At 46.8% G+C, this 18,556-nt stretch overlaps 1 protein-coding gene across 1 annotated transcript in view; it reads right to left on the bottom strand.

Annotated features, from left to right (window-relative positions):
• Window positions 1-8,527: 8,527 nt before the first annotated feature.
• STPG1 (sperm tail PG-rich repeat containing 1) overlaps window positions 8,528-18,556 on the bottom strand; it is a 64,142-nt gene continuing 54,113 nt past the window's right edge. Inside the window, exons 8-9 of the mRNA XM_023732010.1 lie at window positions 10,515-10,705; window positions 8,528-8,604 (exon numbers count right to left, since the gene is read on the bottom strand). Of these exons, the coding sequence (XP_023587778.1) occupies window positions 8,528-8,604; window positions 10,515-10,705 (268 nt within the window). The remainder of the gene's footprint in view (window positions 8,605-10,514; window positions 10,706-18,556) is intronic.

Raw genomic sequence — 18,556 nt, 5'->3', positions numbered from 1 at the left:
GTGGTGAAAGCGTTAGATCCTCTCTCCCTGCAGTGCTACACCTGCCGAACGGACCGCTCAATTTTTCCATCAACTTCAGACCAAGGATTTCTCACCCTTTGGCCAGTTAACTTGAAAAGTCTTGTTTTTCAGTGCGAATGACTTTTAAAGACACTACAATGGAAGCATTCTCTTTCTCATGGACTTCCTCTATGCAAGATGTAAATACTAGGACTGATCTACAGGAATAGTGACTGCTGTGTAAAATTCCCCCATGCCCATTCACTGTTGTATACATTTATTTACAATTTTCATTTATGTTATATATATATATATATGTGTATATATATATATATACACATATATATATAAATATATTGTATATATATGCAACATTTTATATTTTTCATGGATACATTTCAAAAAATGTGTATTTCACATTTCTTGGACTATTTTTTTTAGCTGTTATACATTTATGCATTTTGTATACTCATATGGTATTTAGTAATAAAATTATACCTATGTATTACTTCAAATGGTACACTTGTGCCTTTTGTGAAAATCTTTAGAGAGGGCCAAGGTAGACGAGGCTTCTTTTCAATCTTTTTACATGAGGTCTCTGTCCTTTCTCCCGGCACTCTGGCTCTACCTTGTGAATGCTTTGTCCTGGACTTATAGGATGGTGGTAGTTGCTGGGCATTGGCATGGCAGAGGTGTCCCACCCTGGAAGACAGCAGAATCCCGATGACCAGATCTCTGACAGTCCCAAAAGACTGAATGTTAGGACCTTAGGATCATCGACTGTAGATAAAGAAGTCCTGGGAAAGGTCCAGGGTGACCTTGATGAGCACCTCGCAATGGAGGGCAGTGGACAGAGCCCAGGGCTGGGGGCCATGTGACCTGAGTTCTTGTGCCAGCTCTGCCCCTAACTCTGGGCCAAGTCACTTTCCCTGGAGCTGGCTCCAGCTCACAAAAAAGAAGTGATATGTGCATCTCTTCTCAACTCTGATGTCCCCGATATTATTTGGTGGCTTGAAATGGGCCATGGTGGGAGTATTTACACCAGAGGAATTGACAAATGCTACAAATCAGGGTTTTATTTCCTCTAGAGAAAAAAATCACAGATCAGAGCTTTTTTTCTTTTCTGTTTTTTTGGAGAGCTAGCTTACTAGTACACTACTACCTCTAAGCCTCAGTTTCCTGGCTATAAAATGGTGGGGGGGGGGTGGTGTCTAGTCTACATTGGTTGTTTGTAACTGTCATCTTTAGATCCTCAGCGATCAATGGAGAGTCTCAGAGGCCACCTTGATCAGGAGAAGCAGGGGAGGGGCAGCAGGCAGGCCCCCAAACATCCTCCCCCAACTTCAGTCATAGCAGCTCTTTCTCTGTTTATATGTTAGTTTCTTGTAAGCTTTTTGTCTGAAAAAAACATAAAAAGTTGAAAACCATGGACATCTCTATGGGCCTCCTGGCTCTGACAGCCCTCTGGTCCAAATTCCCAAGCCCCTGCCTGGGGTCAAAGCTGGGACTAGGGTCTGGAAAGTGAGGCACTCATCTCAAGTGCAAATTTTAAGGGGGTGCCAAAGAGCTCAGTGATCAAAATAACAATGCAATATTTAAAAACCAAAATAAAAATAATGTTGTAATGAGCAAAATATATCAAAATTTTAAAGACAGGATCATTACTACCTGTGTTTCCTTTTGCCTCAGCTTCCAATATGGCTCTCCTGGCATGGCCTGGAAGGACCCTGTGAAGCATCCAGAGTTGCCCTGCCCACCTGAGACATCACCGCTACAGTGACATCACCCAAGATGCCAAGGCAAGCTCATGGTGTTGTTGTTAGGTGCCATTGAGTCAGTTCCAACTCATAGCAACCCTACGTACAACAGAACAAAACACTGCCTGGTCCTGCACCATCTTCATGATCGTTGTTATGCTTGAGCCCATTGTTGCAGCCACTGTGTCAATCCATCTCATTGAGGATCTTCCTCTTTTTCACTGACCCACTACTTTACCAAGTATGATGTCTTTCTCTAGGGACCAATCCTTCCTGTTAACATGTCCAAAGTACATTAAACGAAGTCTTACCATCCTCACTTCTAAGGAGCATTCTGGCTGTAGTTCTTCCAAGACAGATTTGTTTGTTCTTCTGGCAGTCCATGGTATATTTAATATTCTTCACCAACACCCTAATTCAAAGTATCAGTTCTTCTTTGATCTTCCTTATTCATTGTCCAGCTTTTGCACGCATATGAGGCAACTGAAAGCACCATGGCTTTGGTCAGGCACACCTTAGTCCTTAAAGTGACAACTTTGCTTTTTAACACTTTAAAGAGGTCTTTCACAGCAGATTTGCCCAACGCAATATGTCATTTGATCTCTTGACTGCTGCTTCCATGGGTGTTGATTGTGGATCCAAGTAAAATGAAATCCTTGACAACTTGAATCTTTTCTCCATTCATCATGATGTTGCTTACTGGTTCAGCTGTGAGGATTTTTGTTTTCTTTACGTTGAGGCGTAATCCATACTGAAGGCTGTGGTGTCTGATCTTCATCAGTAAGTGCTTCAAGTCGTCTACACTTTCAGCAAGCAAGGTTGTGTCATCTGCATATCACAGGTTGTTAATGAGTATTCCTCCAATCCTGATGCCCCATTCTTTTTCATATAGTCCAGTTTTTTGGATCATTTGCTCAGCATACAGATTGAATAAGTATGGTGAAAGGATACAACCCTGACGCACACCTTTCCTGACTTTAAACCACACAGTATCCCCTTGTTCTGTTTGAACGACTGCCTCTTGATCTATATACAGGTCCCTTGTGAGCACAATTAAGTGTTCTGGAATTCCCATTCTTTGCAGTGTTACCCATAATTTGTCATGATCCACACAGTTGAATGCCTATGCATAGTCAATGAAACACAGGTAAACATCTTTCTGGTATTCTCTGCTTTCAGCAAGGATCCATCTAACACCAGCAATGATATCTCTGGTTCCACGTCCTCTTCTGAATTCGGCTTGAATTTCTGGCAGTTCCCTGTTGATGTACTCCTGTAGCCGCTTTTGAATGATATTCAGCAAAATTTTACTTGCGTGTGATATTAATGATATTGTTCAAAGATTGCCACATATGGTTGGATTACCTTTCTTTGGAATAGGCATAAATATGGATCTCTTCCAGTTGGTTGGCCAGGTAGCTGTCTTCCAAATTTCTTGGCATAGATGAGTGAGCACATCTCCAGTGCTACATCTGTTTGTTGAAACATCTCAGTTGGTATTCTGTCAATTCCTGGAGCCCTTTCACCAATGCCTTCAGTGCAGCTTGGACTTCTTCCTTCAGTACCGTCGGTTCTCAATCATAAGCTAACTCCTGAAACAGCTGAATGTCAACCAATTCTTTCTAGTACATTGGCTCTGTGTATTCCTTACATCTTCTTTTGATGCTTTCTGCATTGTTTAATATTTTCCCCATAGAATCCTTCAATATTGCGACCCGAAGCTTGAATTTTTCTTTAGCTCTTTCAGTTTGAGAAATGCCCAGTGTGTTCTTCCTTTTTGGTTTTCTAACTCCAGGTCTTTGCATGTTTCATTATACTACTTTGTCTTCCCAAGCTTCCCTTTGAAATCTTCTGTTCAGCTCTTCACTTCATCATTTCTGCCATTTGCTTTAGCTACTTGATGTTCAAGAGAAAGTCTCAGAGTCCCTTCTGACATCCATTCTGGTCTTTTCTTTCTTTCCTGTCTTTTTAATGACCTCTTGCTTTCTTCTTCTTCTTTTTTTATCGTTATAGTTTAAGTGAAATTTTACAATTCAGGTTAGTCTCTCATACAAAAATTTATACATACATTGTTATATGACCCTAATTGCTCTCCCTATACTGTGACAGTACATGCTTCCTTTCCACCCCAGATTTCCCGTGTCCATTCAACCAGCTCCTAACCCTCTCTGCCTTCTCATCTCACCTCCGGACAGAAACTGCCCATTTAGTCTTATGTATCTGCTTGAGCTAAGAAGTACACTCTTCACAAGTATCATTTTATGTCCCACAGTCCAGTCCAATCTTTGTCTGAAGAGTTGGCCTCGGGAATTGTTTTAGTTCTGGGTTGACAGAGTCCAGGGGCCATGCTTTCTGGGGTTTCGCCAGTCTCAGTCAGACCATTAAGTCTGGTCTTTTTACTAGAATTTGAGTTCTGTACCCTACCTTTCTCCTTCTCCATCAGGGACTCTCTGTTTTGTTCCCTGTCAGGGCGGTCATTGGTGGGCACCATCTAGTTCTTCTGGTCTCAGGATGGTGCAGTCTCGTTTACGTGGCCCTTTCTGTCTCTTAGGCTAATACTTTCCTTGTGTCTTTGATGTTCTTCATTCTCCTTTACTCCAGCTGGTTGGGACCAGTTGATACATCTTAGATGGCCACTCGCTATGTTTTAAGACCCCAGACGCCACTCACTGAAGTAGGATGCAGAATATTTTCTTAATAAACTTTGTTATGCCAATTGACCTAGATGTCCCCTGAAACCATGGTCCCCCCAGACCCCTGCCCCTGCTACTCTGTCCCCTGAAGTGTTTGATTGTATTCAGGAAACTTCTTAGCTTTGGTTTAGTCCAGTTATGCTGACTTCTCTTGCTTTCATCTTGTATGATGTCCTTGATGTCATTCCATAACTCATCTGGTCTTCAGTCATTAGTGTTCAATGTGTCAAATCTATTCCTGCGATGGTCTCTAAATTCAGGTGGGATATACTCAAGATCATACTTTGGCTCTCTTGGACTTTTTCTAATTTTCTTCAACTTCAGCTTGAACTTGCATATGAGCAATTGATGGTCTGTTCTGCAGTCGGACCCGGGTCTTGTTCTGACTGATGATACTAAACTTTTCCATTGTCTCTTTCCACAGATGTAGTCGATTTGATTCCTGTGTATTCTGTCTGGCGAGGTCCACATGTATAGTCACTGTTTATGTTGTTGAAAAAAGGTATCTGCAATGAATAAGTTGCAAGCTCATGAGTGAGGGTTAAATGATAGAATGTGGGCAGTGCCAGGTACACAGTAGGTGCTACCACAGCATGTGTTAACTTCCTTCTTCCTGAGCCTTCAGCCCAGCTCCCCTCCCAGAGCCTGTTGGAAAAGGGAGAAGGTAAATCTGCTCAACCTTGATTACAGGTTGTTATCACCGGGCAGCTTTTACCTCCTTCCCCACCGCCTCACCGCCCCCCATCTCCTCAGACTCTACCCTGGAGCATTAAATCAGAATTTCTGGAGGTGAGGCCCAGGCAACAGTACTTTTTAAAGCTCCCCAGGTGATTACAATGTACAATCAAGGCTGGGAACCAGGGCTGTAAAGAGACCATAATTACGGTACAGGCCTTGAAGCCTTTGTGCTCTATCAGTGCCGGGCTAGATTAACCCACATAAGGAACTGTCAGCGTCATTGCAAACCCTGTCCAAGAGCTCAGTACCAGAACAGCAGCTCCCTCAGCCCCCATCCCGCCCCCGACACACACACATCTGGGCAGCTCCAGCAAAGCCCCCAGGGCACATTTCTCTTTCCCCTTCACATAAAGAGGGCTTCCAATCCCTAGAAAGGCCACTTGGACCCCAAGGAGAGCCCCACAAACCTTGAGGAACCTCAGATCCTGCCCTCAGAGAAAGCCAGGGGGAAAGAGGCAACTCCTGGGCTGACAGCTGCCATTCAGAGATTATCTCCCACTCTGAAGAAGATCAGATGGCGAAAGGAGTAAAGACAAGTTAAAGCCCTTTCCAAACAGGTGGTCACTTCAGAAACACAGCTCTGTTGCTCTATGAAAACATCACCTGACTATTGGAGGCTGAGGCAAAAGGAACACCAGTAATACTGAGCCTATCTGTAAAATCTTGATTTTAACCTAGAACAAGCGAGTGAGCGGAGAAAAGGGGTGAATGAGGAAAGCAGGAGTGAGGGAATGAATGAACGAGGGAAAGAGGGGAAGAAAGGAAGGAAGGAGGGAAGGAAGAAGGGAGGGAAGGAAAGAGGACAAATACGTGAACCTACAGATGAAGAGTTGAACAACTAAGTGTATCAGTCCCTTGCATGGTCCATGGACTAGCAGCATAAGCTTCACCTAAGAGTTTGTTAAAAAGGCAGAATCTCAGGCCCCACACCAGAATCTGCATTTTAACAACATTTCCGAGTGATCTGCACATGCATTAAAATTGGGGAATGACTTTATTAAACTATCAGTTTATCCTAACCCTAGCTAGATACATATTACCATCACACTGAGAACTTTAAACAAGATACCAGTGTCCAGACCACACTTCAGAGCAATTAAGCAGAAATTCTGAGGGCTGGGGCCTGGGCAGACTATCTCGGTCACAGCTCCTGAGGTGACCTAACGTACATCCAGGGTTGAGAGTCACTGGGCTGGATGCAGTGAAAACTAAGAAGAGTCCGGATGAAGCCATGAGGCTGGAAACAATCAAGACGGAGTGTCTTAGCTTAGCGCCTTGGCTCCAGCCATGTCTTTTGCAGATGTGGATTCTGATTCGAGTCCACACCTACATGGCCAAGACGGCCCTAACTAGTGGTGCTCGGCCAGCTGTCCAGGGGCAAGAAAAGTCCTGTCTCTATCTCCTCATGGATCACCACCAGCCTTTGCCTGCAGTGGCCCTGGGCCTGGCTGCCTCCAGCCCAGTGGACTGCTAAGGTCCCCTAGGGTCAGAAGAACCTAAAAACCAAGGCCTCAGGATCTGGTCCCATTGGCATCAAATCTGTGGTCAAAGAATGGGACAGTTTCAACTCAGCTTTCAAAGGGTCTCCAGAACTTCCAGCACCAAGGTGGCCAACTGATGGCCCATAGGAGAGTCTCATTTGGCGCGAACAAAAAAAAAAAATTAATTGAAATATAGTTGTCAACATTTCAAATCAAGAGATTTCACATTAAAATTTTTTTTTCTGGATCCTATTGAAAAAACCTGCAGATCTGGCAACAATTAGTTGGAGCGGTGCTGGAAGGGCCCTGGAGATGGCAGCAGCCCCAGCTTCTCGGAATGTTCCTCCCCACCTGGTCTGTTTTGCTCTATGCACTACCTACCCAGCCCTTGGAACTATTTGACCTTGGAGCCCCTGGATTCTAATCCAAGTCTTCACTTCACAGAGAAGCTAAGGTCCCAGCAGGATAGAAACACAAGTGTTTCTGCTTTAAATCCAGGGCTTACTGAGAGGACACAGTGGGCTCCAAAGGTCCCCAGCTGCAGTGAGCTCTCAGACCTGACCCACTGCTCCTAGCACAGTGCTCCAGGCTGCTTCTCATTTCATCCCAGATCAACAGGGCCCTTCTGGGAATCTGAAGGTGACAAAAAGGCTAGATTTTGTGAGAAAAATTCAGTTTAATGGGATATGTTATTCCGTGTTTTTCCCTCCCTCTTCCTCACTGACCCCTCCCCAAAGCCAATCAGGAGCCAGTTCTGACATGAAGGCCCAGGATGTAACGTCAGAGAGAAAAGTTAAAGGAGAGTGCCAAGGGGAAGCTAGAGGCCTTGTGTGTGTTTTGGGGGTGGCGGAGGGAGGGATCAAGATGGGGGACAGGAGAGCAGGGAGAGACTCTCACAAGAGTGAAAAATAGCATCAATATTTGGGAAAGAGGGGTGTGTGATTACTTCTGCTCCTCTTGGTTCTTTGGGAATCTCCTCCTCTTACTAAGGGGAAACGATTCAGGAGGCCAGAAAAGATCCTTTAAAGATTGAGTCAAACTTGGTCAACAAGACTTTCTCTGACGTGACATTGGAGCAGTAGGTCAGGCAGGGGACAGAGCCCCAGGCCGAGGAAGGGGAAAGGTCAGGGGAAAGGAAGACCCTGTAGGCGAGCGTGCAGCATAGCCTTCCTGCACCTCAGAAACGCTGTCTCCATCCAGGGCTTTGGCTCCAACAGGGCCCTGTACATGTCTGCTGTTGAACGCAGAGCCTATAAGCTGATGGGGTGGCCTCTGCAGAAGGTGGGTTATGAGTACAAGTGACCATGGTGATTAGCTTCTATACCATCCACGTTCTTCTGAAGATGAGATACAAGGGCTTAGCTGGGGGAAGGTGCCCAGACAACCTTTGTGTCTCGGTCACAGGTGCCTCTGGGACTTCCCTGCTCCTAGAAGTCAAAGAAGCATCTGGAAGCCAAGGCCAGAAGGGTAGGGTAATGCTTGGCCCCAGCCCTCTACTGTCCACTGTGTAGGTAAACTGTAGGTCCCAGAGTCCTGACTCAGTCTCCAGTCTTCCAGGCTAGGAATCCGCCGTGGCTGGCTTAGTGGTGGATTGGCTCTCCGCCCTGGAGTCCGTGGTGGGGAGGTGCACCAGAAGCCAGACTGGTGTCTGGTGAAGTAACCAAGGGAGGCTCCATCCACTCAGGAAATCAGTGGAGTCAGTGGAGTAGTCCCAGTTACAACACCGGGCTGGGATGGGATGGCTGTCCCCAGGTCATCGGGTGTCACACAGGAAATACACATTCTCTTTATGAATGTCATGGGGAAGCAGGGTGGGGTGGGCTGAAGCCAGAGTTCTCCCTGAGCTGGTGTGATGTCACTACAACACTGGGATCCATTTGTTATCCTCGTTGTAGAGGAAGGACTGCTTTCCTGGGAATTCCGGCTTGTACGTGGCTGCAAGGAGAGAGGGAGACAGCATTGTGAGAGCAAAGGCTGGTCGCTGGAGTAGCTGGACTCTCTAGCATTCTATGTCAGAGCTGGAAAGGCCAGCAGGACCCCTGTTCCAGCCCCCACGTGTTACACATGGTGAGACAAGGCCATAGGGCTCTTGACTGGCCGAGGCAGAACTTGAACCCTACTATTGCCTTCTTTAAACCCACAGCAGAAAATCTGCAAAAATACTGAGGAAAGCAATACTCTTAAAAAGCAAGGTGTTAGCTTGCTGGGATTTTGTTTTAATTTTGTTTATTACAGAAATTTCCAGAAAAGTGAAAGCAATGACAATTGAAGACACAGTTCTCTAGGAGATGAACAGCCATGACCAAGCAGGACTAGGAACCACACCTTTGAGGAGACTGGAGTCTCCCATGTTGACAGTGATTTGGTTTACGAGGGTCCTGTGAACAGCTTCTCTGTTGGTGTGCCTGGGAAGCTGCTGATGGGAGCACACGGGAGCCCAGTACATCTGTGCCCACTAGGAGCCAAGAGGGTAGCTGCCTGCATGTGGGTATGCCCAGAAGGTCCATCAGGGAAGCCCACTCTCCTGTACCTGTGTGCTGGGATCCTGGCACCAGATATGGCACAGAGAAGGCACTCCGAGAAAGCCCTAGCGTACTGGGCCGAACAGGGTCAAACAAGGGTGCCCAGCCCGTTCCCAGGCCTCCTGGAGCTCACTACTCAAGTGCAGCATTTGTACATTTGCCGACCCAAACTGAGTTCTCCCTGGGCTGACCAGATACCCCAAGGTCAAGCCTCTGCAGTCTTGTTGGTTTGATTATCACTACGTTTCCAAGGCCAAAGCTATGAGAGTGACGTCTTCCCTATCTGGTCTACCTTTACTTTCGTGTGTGTCAGGGGAGCATGTCTCGCCACCAGACTGAGGCTTCTGGGAGGCAAACCCCGGGTCTAATTCTTCTTTGTCTCCTACGGGTGGGAGCATCCTCAATGCTCAGTGAAATGCTGCATTAGTGGACACAGCAGCTGCCATCTCAGATCTGTCTTCATCCTCCCATGCCACCTGCACAGCTGTCAGTCCCCAATGCCACCAGCTCTGGACATGGTAGGGGAGTGGTAAATAGCTAAGGGACTCTCCAGAGAGCTATAGATAGGTAGATAAATACAGATACCACCTGTCAGCCCCTTGTGATGTTAGCCCTCAGGTAGATCCCAAAGGTAACAGGGTATCATTGCTTAAGCTTATCTGTAAAAAGGAAGTTGAACTAGATGGCTTAAAAGAAGTGTTCCATTGACTCTTCTCTGGTTTATTTCATAACAAACAAGGCAGAGAGGGGAAACATGCCTGGCTCTCTGCCTGCCACTAACTCCCTGTAGATCTGTGGGCAACTTGCTTCCCAGGTCTTCCCCAACTGTAAAATGGTTTGGCCAGACTAGATCAGTGGTGTCAATACTTTTAAGAACATGGACCTGTAAATTGTACACCTGAAAAATGTTGAATTAGCAAGCTTGTGTTATATATACTTTTTTACAACACTAAAAAAAAAGAACATGAATCTCTTTGAGGATTTGAAAAAGCTATGGACCTTTTCCTCCCCAGAAAATGTATGCATGTTCCAAATCTGCATACAATTTCAAGGCCAGACCCCCAGGAGCCCATCTTTGAGCCTCTTGAAGGTTCATGGTCATCAGCTATGCATCTTTGGTTTCGGTCATCTAGAAAAGCCCTTTCAATTTAAAAAAAAAAAAGTATACTCTGAGAATGTGAGCTGGTAACTCTTCTCAATCTACTCTAACCCCTGTAACCTGTTTGGCAAACAGCCTATAAATCAGTGGCATTTGATGGCCCAGGAATGACAAACAATTCCAGAATATGTGGTTTTTACAATCATTTAAAACAATCATCTGACCTGGACCAGGCAGTCCTGGCTGGGACGGATCCACTGCCCATCGGCTGGTGTTCGACACGAACGACGCACTCGAGATGAAATGCTTGGGGGGCCCTGTGTAGTCCACGATGTCATACTGACCAGGGCCTGGGAAAGGCGGCTTTGGCGGGAGAGGCAAAGGCTGGGCCGAGAAGTTCAGGATGGGGTTTTTCCTTCAGAAAAGACAATGTGAAGATGTCACTAAAGCATCTATTGGGGAAATGCCAGCTTTTAGAACATAGCCAAGATGTGGACAGCACCAAGTCCAGTCTGGGCATGGTAGACCTTGGGTAGAGCCCTGGCTCCACTGCTAGTGAGCTTGGGGCATCTGGGTTTCCTGCCTCAGTTTCCCTATCTGCACAACGGTGGTTATAACAAGATCTACTTCATAGGCTTGTTATTAGGATTAAAAGAGATGATGCACCTAAACCACAGTACTCAGGACAGGGCCTGGCACATAGTGAGAGCTCAGTGCACATCTCTTGTAGATGTTGCTGTTGAGTTTTCAGGAATTGCAGATAGCACTCATCTCATGTGCCAGCTCTGATTGATTGGTGGTGCCTGGCTGGAGCTCTGTATCAAGAACTCTGAGGCCTCACTTAGGCTCAATGGGACGAGGCATTGGTGATCCAGTTGTGATGTCTGCCATGGGCCAGGAAAGAGGAGGCGGCAGCCCACATTCCGGGGACTTGCCATCTCAAGACCAGCAGATCTCTAGAGGCCATGCCAGCTTTGAAGTTCCAGAATCCTACTAAAAATTTTCCTGCCAAAGCAGGATGCCAGAATGGAAAATCAAGAGAACTCTGCATTACACTCACTACTTTTATCGTTTAATTGTCTGTTTTCAGGTCTGTCTCTCCCTCCTTCAGGAAAGAGAGTCTATCTTTTATCTCTGGTATTGAGAGGATGAATGAAAGAATGAATAAATAGAACCTGTACTAGAGCTCTAGCTCTGTCACTAATTCACTCTGGGCCTCAGTTTCCCCATTTGTAAAATGAAGGGGTTGGACAAGATGACCTGAGATCCCTTGGAGCTGTGACCTTTTGTCAGACCTCAATTCCAAGGGTTCCACTGGGCTGGCCTAGGGGATTCTGGGATTGCTATGGGAGTCATACTACTCTCCGGACTGTGCAATAGAAAGGCTGCCAACTTCTGCCTCACGCCTGGATCTTCCTCTAAGGCCTCTCACTGAAAGGGAAGGGAAGGTCCTCACAGCATTGAATGGCCAAGGGAGCCTCACCTCACCTAGAAGTAGACCATTCAAGAAGAGGAAGGCACCCAGGATTCCTGGCACTGGAACTCTCTGCTGCCCTTTGGCCAATACCTCCCAAGACAGAGGCATTCTTAAACTCAAGAGAACTAAGAGAGACCTAGAGATGTCTCATCCAACCTCCTTACTTTGCCAAAGAAGTTGGCGCCCAGAGAAAGTAATTCACCTGAAGTCAAGCAAGTTGGTGGTAATACCTTTTCTAGAACTAAAGTCTCCTGGTACCTAGCAATTTTGGGAAGGCATCATGGCAGAGGAGAGTGAATTTTGGAGTCATACAGACCTGGGTCTGAATTCCAGTCATGCCACTTATTGGCTGTGAGACCTCGGACAAATCCCCTGACCTCTCTGTACCTCAGTATCAGTGTCTGTGGCAAGAGAAATATCACCCACTCTTTATAACGGAGTTATAATAAATAGAGAAAGGTATGTAAAGCACCTAGCATAGTGCCAGTACATAGTAGGTGCGCAATAAAAGCTGTCATTATTAGTATTACTATCCCTGCAGCATCACCACCTGCAGCTTGGTCGCAGAGAGCAACCAAGCCTCAGGAATGGGAGTTTTGGGGGCTGTTCACACCAAAGTTGCCCTGAGGAAGCCATTGAAAGCCATCGTAAATATCCTTGAAGCTCACGTCTTGTGATGGATGGGATGAATTGGCTTGGATGCGTTTATTTATTTGTTTTCTCATCTCTCTCTTTTTTTTTCCCCTTGCTTTTTTTTTTAATTGTGCTTTAGATGAAGGTTTATAGAGCAAATTAGTTTCTCAATAAACACTTAATACACATATTGTTTTGTGACATTGGTTGCCAACCCCGCGATGTGTCAACACTCTCCCCTTCTTGACCTTGGGTGGCGTGGATGCATTTAGAAGAAAGGTGTCCACAGGAAAAGGGAAAATAAGTCGCCTCCTTTCTTTCCCTCCAGTCTGCATGGAAGAACTGGTTATAGTGTGTGATCAACAGCCTTTCCACCTTCTAAATAAAAGCTGACTTCTCCTTGTTCTGGCTTGTGGCTCCCCTTTCGAAGCACCCCCAGAAATCTGCTGAGTGTGTGACTGGCATTGTTGAGATGGGTTTGATTCCTGGAAACTAGAGCTGGAGGAGCTAACCATTGTTCAGCCCTGTCGGTCTGGGTCACCCCCAAGCCTGAGATTCCCATCCTATTCTTTGAGAAGACCATGAGGTGGCTCCCTACCAAAGCAGGGACAGTCTGCAGGAGGCTGGAGGAGGATGAGTCAGCGTTTCACCAATGTTACTGGAGAGAACGGGTTAAACCCTCCCCCTCCACTCCATCAACACAGCCAGGAGAGCTTGGCACCTTCAGCCCAGCTCTGTGGATTTTCAGTGAGCACCAACAATGTGTGTGGTCCCATGCCAGGCACTCAGGAGAGTCCAGACTGTTCTGTACTGAATGCCCCCAAGTACTTGACAATCCACTGCAAGGCGAGGACGAGTCCACGACTAGCGACCACTCAAGGCAGTTATCAGAGTGGACAAAAGCACAGGCTTTGCAGGCAGACTTGGGTTTGAATCTCTGCTTCCCCATTCAGTAGCTGTGTCCTAAGAAAAGTCTCTTAACCTCCCTAAGCTCCAGTTCTTCATCTGTAAAAGGGTGGGTAATAATACTGCCGCCCAGGGTTGTTATGAAGATTGAATGTAAAGCACCATTATTATTTTTAGAAGACATGATACGTTAGAATAAAGGTAAAAATTCTGTGCATTAAGAGTGCAACCCCCTCTCCCACCATAAAAAAATCTAATTCCAACAGGTGAATCCATAAATTCATCCTAGAAGAGGTGACATTTGTCCTCAAAGATGAACAGGAATTCTTCAAGCAGAAAAGGTGGGGAAGGGCATTGCCAGCAGAGGAAAAACAAGAGCAATAGCTTCATCTCCCATGTCCCCCTGCACCCATTTTACCTTCCAGAACTAGCCAACACAACACTGCTCAGCAGCTCCATGTCTTTGCCATGCTGTTCCTGCTGCCAGGAATACCTACTTTCCCTGCCAACTCTTCCTCATTCTTCACCTCCTTCAGGGAAACTTCTCTGGCCACTCCCCCCTCCCTGTCTGCCTGACTGGGTTAGGTGTTCCTCTCTGTGACTCAATAAAAGAATGTGGGTTTTGGAGTCCAGTAGACCTGGATTCAAATCCCAGCACCACTACCATCTTGGCAAGTCACCACTTCATCCATAACTAAAAATAAGAATACTAACCAGCAGGGGCGTTGGAAGGATGACACTAGATTACCTTTGTAAAAGCTCTTAGCTCAGTGTGTCCAGGCCTTTGCTACATTCTGGCTATGATTGTTACTCTTCTTTTCTCTGCACATAACACTTAAATTTTCCATGCTGTGTGCCTGCCTAGCTCTTCCAGGATGGGGATTGGACTTTACCCATCTTTGAGTGCTCCAGCCCTGTTCTGGGAACATAGGGAATGCAGAGAAAAGCAGTGGGTTGATGACAAGCAGGTAAGTGAGCCCCGACATCCTGACCCCCACCTGACAGTCTGTCATCATCCAGAGCTGGTACCACCACGTCAGATGGGGCTGGGCGAATCACAAATGTCAGACCAGATCAAGCCCAGGGCGGCCCACAGTGCATTGTGACCAGGCTTTTATGAGCCTCATTGCTCAGTTATAAAAGCACCTGGTCGTGCCTCATGGACAGAACACATCTATCAAAGGCTCTGAGTTGGCCACAACGGGATTAAGTGTGTTTGCAGTTTCCAATGTGAGCTGTTTGCAAATCACCCGAGAATAATAAAGGTCTCAGAGGACTCAGCAGGTCACCCGGGGAAGGCATCCGAGACCCTCAGGACACTCCCAGGCACAGATCCACCCTGCCTCAGGGATTCCCAGGGTTGGGAGGGAGAAAGGAGCAATTTTTTTCTCATCATTAAAGGGCAGCCAATTGCCTCTGGGGTGGAATGCAGTATCTGTTTAACAGGGTAGCAAGTGACAGATTACAGGCACTCAGGAAGAAGCATCCCATATCTAATTGAAAATCCCAGGGGAACCTTAGGTGGGTCCAATGTAATTACCCAAATTGGAGCGGGGCCAACGGGGCTGGGTTCTTGGGCTCTGGCTCTGACAGGGCGACATGTCTGTGCAAAACCCATGGCTTATAAACTCCAGGAAGTAGACCCAGGGTTAGAGAGATGTCGCTGGCTGATTCACCTCCTTGCTGGCAAGCGTGAGTTGGGAGGCAGCCCCTAGAAGGAACTATTTTGATCTCCAAAAACCCTCCTCCTGACTCACCCAAATCCACTGAGTCACCACTGTGACGGATACTGAAGCCCTCAAGAAGTGAAACCGTGGCTGACATTTCACTTCTCTTCTAAAGACACCCTGGAAGCTGATAAATCCTTTAGCTGTTGCATCAGCAAGGTGGCCACAGCACAGAAACACCCCATGACATGTTCTTCAGCTAAGAACCCAGATATGCCTGTACAAACACACCCCAGCCCCTAGCAGGCCATCTGACCCACAGGGACCGCTCAAGAAACGTCAGGCGAGTACAGTGTACCCACTCAAACACTTTGAAGAAAATACGAGATACCATTTATCAAAATCAAAAACCAAGCCCCTTGCCATCGAGTTGATTCCAACTGATGGTGACCCTGTGTGTTACAGAGTAGAACTGCCCCATAGGGTTTTCTTGGCTGTAATCTTTTTTTTTTTAAATTGTGCTTTAAGTGAAAGTTTACAATTCAAGTTAGTCTCTCATACAAATATTTATACATACTTGGCTGTAATCTTTATGGAAGCAGATCACCAGGCCTTTCTCCCAGGGTGCTGCTGGGTAGGTTTTAAACACCAACCTTTAGGCTAGTAGATGAGTGCAAACCGTTTGTGCCACCCGGGGACCCTTACCGTTTATTGAAAGCTTACCACGTGCCAGACCTGGTGACTTACGTGGGTATTCTTATTTTACCCTTGCAAATCACATTATGAGAATGACTTTGAATTCTCAGGGGTTAAGTGACACCCCCCAGGTGCGAGGCTTGGCTGGCAGTCTGTGCTATACCCACCAGGTGACCCTGCCTCCGCAGCCTCCCCAGGCGACATGACCAGCCCATCCTGGCCCTGCCACCGGCCTCCTGAGTACTTTTGTCATATAATTCCACCTCTCACCTCTCTATGCTTTGAATTTTTGTGTCAGTAACATGGGAATAACTACTCCAGGGAGACTGAATGCCTCCTGTTTCTTCCTAGCTCCTGAAGAAAACACAGCCAGAATATTATTTTGAAGCTGTAAACCTACCCAAAAACAGGGGCCAAGCAATTCTTGTCGAGGACAATAAAGGCAGGCCTCACGTCATGTCACACGCAGGTGAAGCCAGGTAGCCTGGGCTGTGTGGGCTTCAGAAAGAAAAACAACAGGGACGGTTGTCAGATTGCCCCACCCCTGCCCCACGCTGCCCTGGAGATCTGAATACGATTAAGTTAGGCTGGATGTGGACAAAGTCTCAACAGAAGTCACACGTAGATGAGGAGGAAGCAACGCAGACACTCTCGGGGCCTGACAACCCCGGACAAGGCCCCCTGGCCACTTCTGCCCCTCTCGTCCTTTCAGGGAGAGGAAACACTCGGATTTGAGGGACTGAGTTTGGAGACTCCCTCAAGACGCCAAAATTCAGTTGTGTTTTTTTCTTTATATCAACTTCTTCATCATTCAACACAAACTGATGGATGCTTTTTAGGATAGCCCAAAGCACACTTCAATTTTATCTTCTTGCTTTTTAATTAAAACTATAGATTTCTCAGCTTCATTTTTTCCATGTCAAATCAAATATATGTATTCTGGACCTCCTCTGAGTGTCCAGGCTGGCTCCACGCTCACTGACTCCTATTTGCTCCCGAGTGACGGTGGCAGCGGGGGGGAGCAAACCTGGGGTCATGGAGTGTCAGGAATGGAAAGGCCCCCTCTTTCTGCACATGGAGAAATGAAGACCCAGAGAGGTGCTGAGAGCAACCCCAAACCACAGAAAAAGTTAATGTCCTACCGTGGAGCCCGGGCTCTATCCACTTACCAAGGTGAACTCAAGATGCCCTGGATTTAACAGGTTCCTGTACTGAGACCTTCTCAGAGCCTTTAATAAGCCTGTGTGCACTGGAACGCTCCCAGGGGCAGGGGATTAGTGTGCAGTGCTCCCCAGGCTTATTAGCCAAGCATCCTTCATTCACAAAGCCTCACACGAGGCCAGCAACACCCAGGCACCCCCAGACATGCAGCTGCACTGCACTGCCCCCAGCTGAATAGACTGCCCTTGGGGACATATGTGACCACGCAACACAGGGCCCACGCAGTCCAGTATTTTCTTGCACGCTCCTCTGCCTTGCTCTGGGGTTGTGCCCAGGTGAGCCTGGCCAGAGATGCAGCGTTCTATTCACCTGAGCAGCCTCACGGCCTCCAGCACAGAACCAGAAACCTACAGAGCCTGTTGACTGACAGATGCAAATACCATAAAATGAGAACCATTTCAAACCGCTCCTCTAAACTTGACCAAAAGCCAAATGACACTTCTCCAGGAAAAGCAATTAAAACTTGAGGGTTCTCCTCTCCTGTCTTATTTCACCATTTTCCTTGAAGAAACTTCCAGACTTAGGCTCAACTCTTGAACTACTGTGCCCATGAGTAATAATAGCTCTAATAATAATAGTAATACCTATTTTCAAGTATTTTCGCATTTAATCCTCACAGACTCCCTGTGAGATTAGATTCTTATCCCCAGTTAATAACATGGAAACTAAGGCTCGGAGAGAAGTCACCCAACCTGAAAGGGACGAAGCTGGGCTTCATACTCAGGTCTGCCTAACTCCAAAAGCCATCCTCTTACCCACTCCCTCCTGGTCAATAGGCAGCAAGTCCCTGATGTCTGGAGAGATCCTGTTCCTGGTGACTTTCCTGCCCCAGTCCCTAGCCCTGGAGACTGTGAACAGTCAACCTGCAGAACCCAAGAACCAAAGGGCAGATGGGGCTTACCTAGTGGACTCTTATCTGGTTTCTGAATCTCTTCTACAGACCCTAAGTTTGACTTAGTAGACTCACAACTTCCCTAACTCCCATCTTCCCCTGGGCTGATGGTCAGATTATGCCCAATGCTGCCAGCCTCCCACTGTGGCTATGGCTCCACTTGACTGACTTCTCTGGAGGTGCCCAGGTGTCTATTCACTCAATCCCAGCCTGCTAGTCAGCCCTCCCAACAACCAGCCCTGCTTGGAGAGGACTACAGAGGAGTAAGGGCTCAGATGGGGACAGGGCTGAGCTTGTTGTTATTGTTAGGTGCTGTCGAGTTTGTTCCAACTCATAGCAACCCAAATGTACAACAGAACAAAACACTGCCTAGTCCTGTACCATCCTCACAATCATTGCTATGGTTGAGTGCATTGCTGTAGCCACTGTGCCAATCCAACTCATTGAGGTCTTCTTCATTTTCGCTGACCCTCTACCAAACATGGTGGCCTTCTACAGGGACTGGTCCCTCCTAATAACATGCCCAAAATATGTAAGGTGAAGTCTCGCCACCCTCCCTTCTAAGAAACATTCTGGTTGTACTTCTTCCAAGACAGATTTGTTCGTTTTTCTGGCAGTCCATGGCATGTTCGATATTCTTTGCCAGCACCATAATTCAAAGGCAACAACTCTTCTTTGGTCTTCCTTATTCATTGTCCAGTTTTCACGTGCATAAGAGGTGACTGAAAATACCATGGCTTGGGTCAGGTGCATCTTAGTCCTCAAGGTGACATC

Source organism: Trichechus manatus, unplaced genomic scaffold (genome assembly GCF_000243295.1).
Source record: "Trichechus manatus latirostris isolate Lorelei unplaced genomic scaffold, TriManLat1.0 scaffold00048, whole genome shotgun sequence".
In the NCBI taxonomy this organism is placed as follows: Eukaryota; Metazoa; Chordata; class Mammalia; order Sirenia; family Trichechidae; genus Trichechus; species Trichechus manatus.
This window is presented reverse-complemented; position numbering and strand designations above follow the sequence as displayed.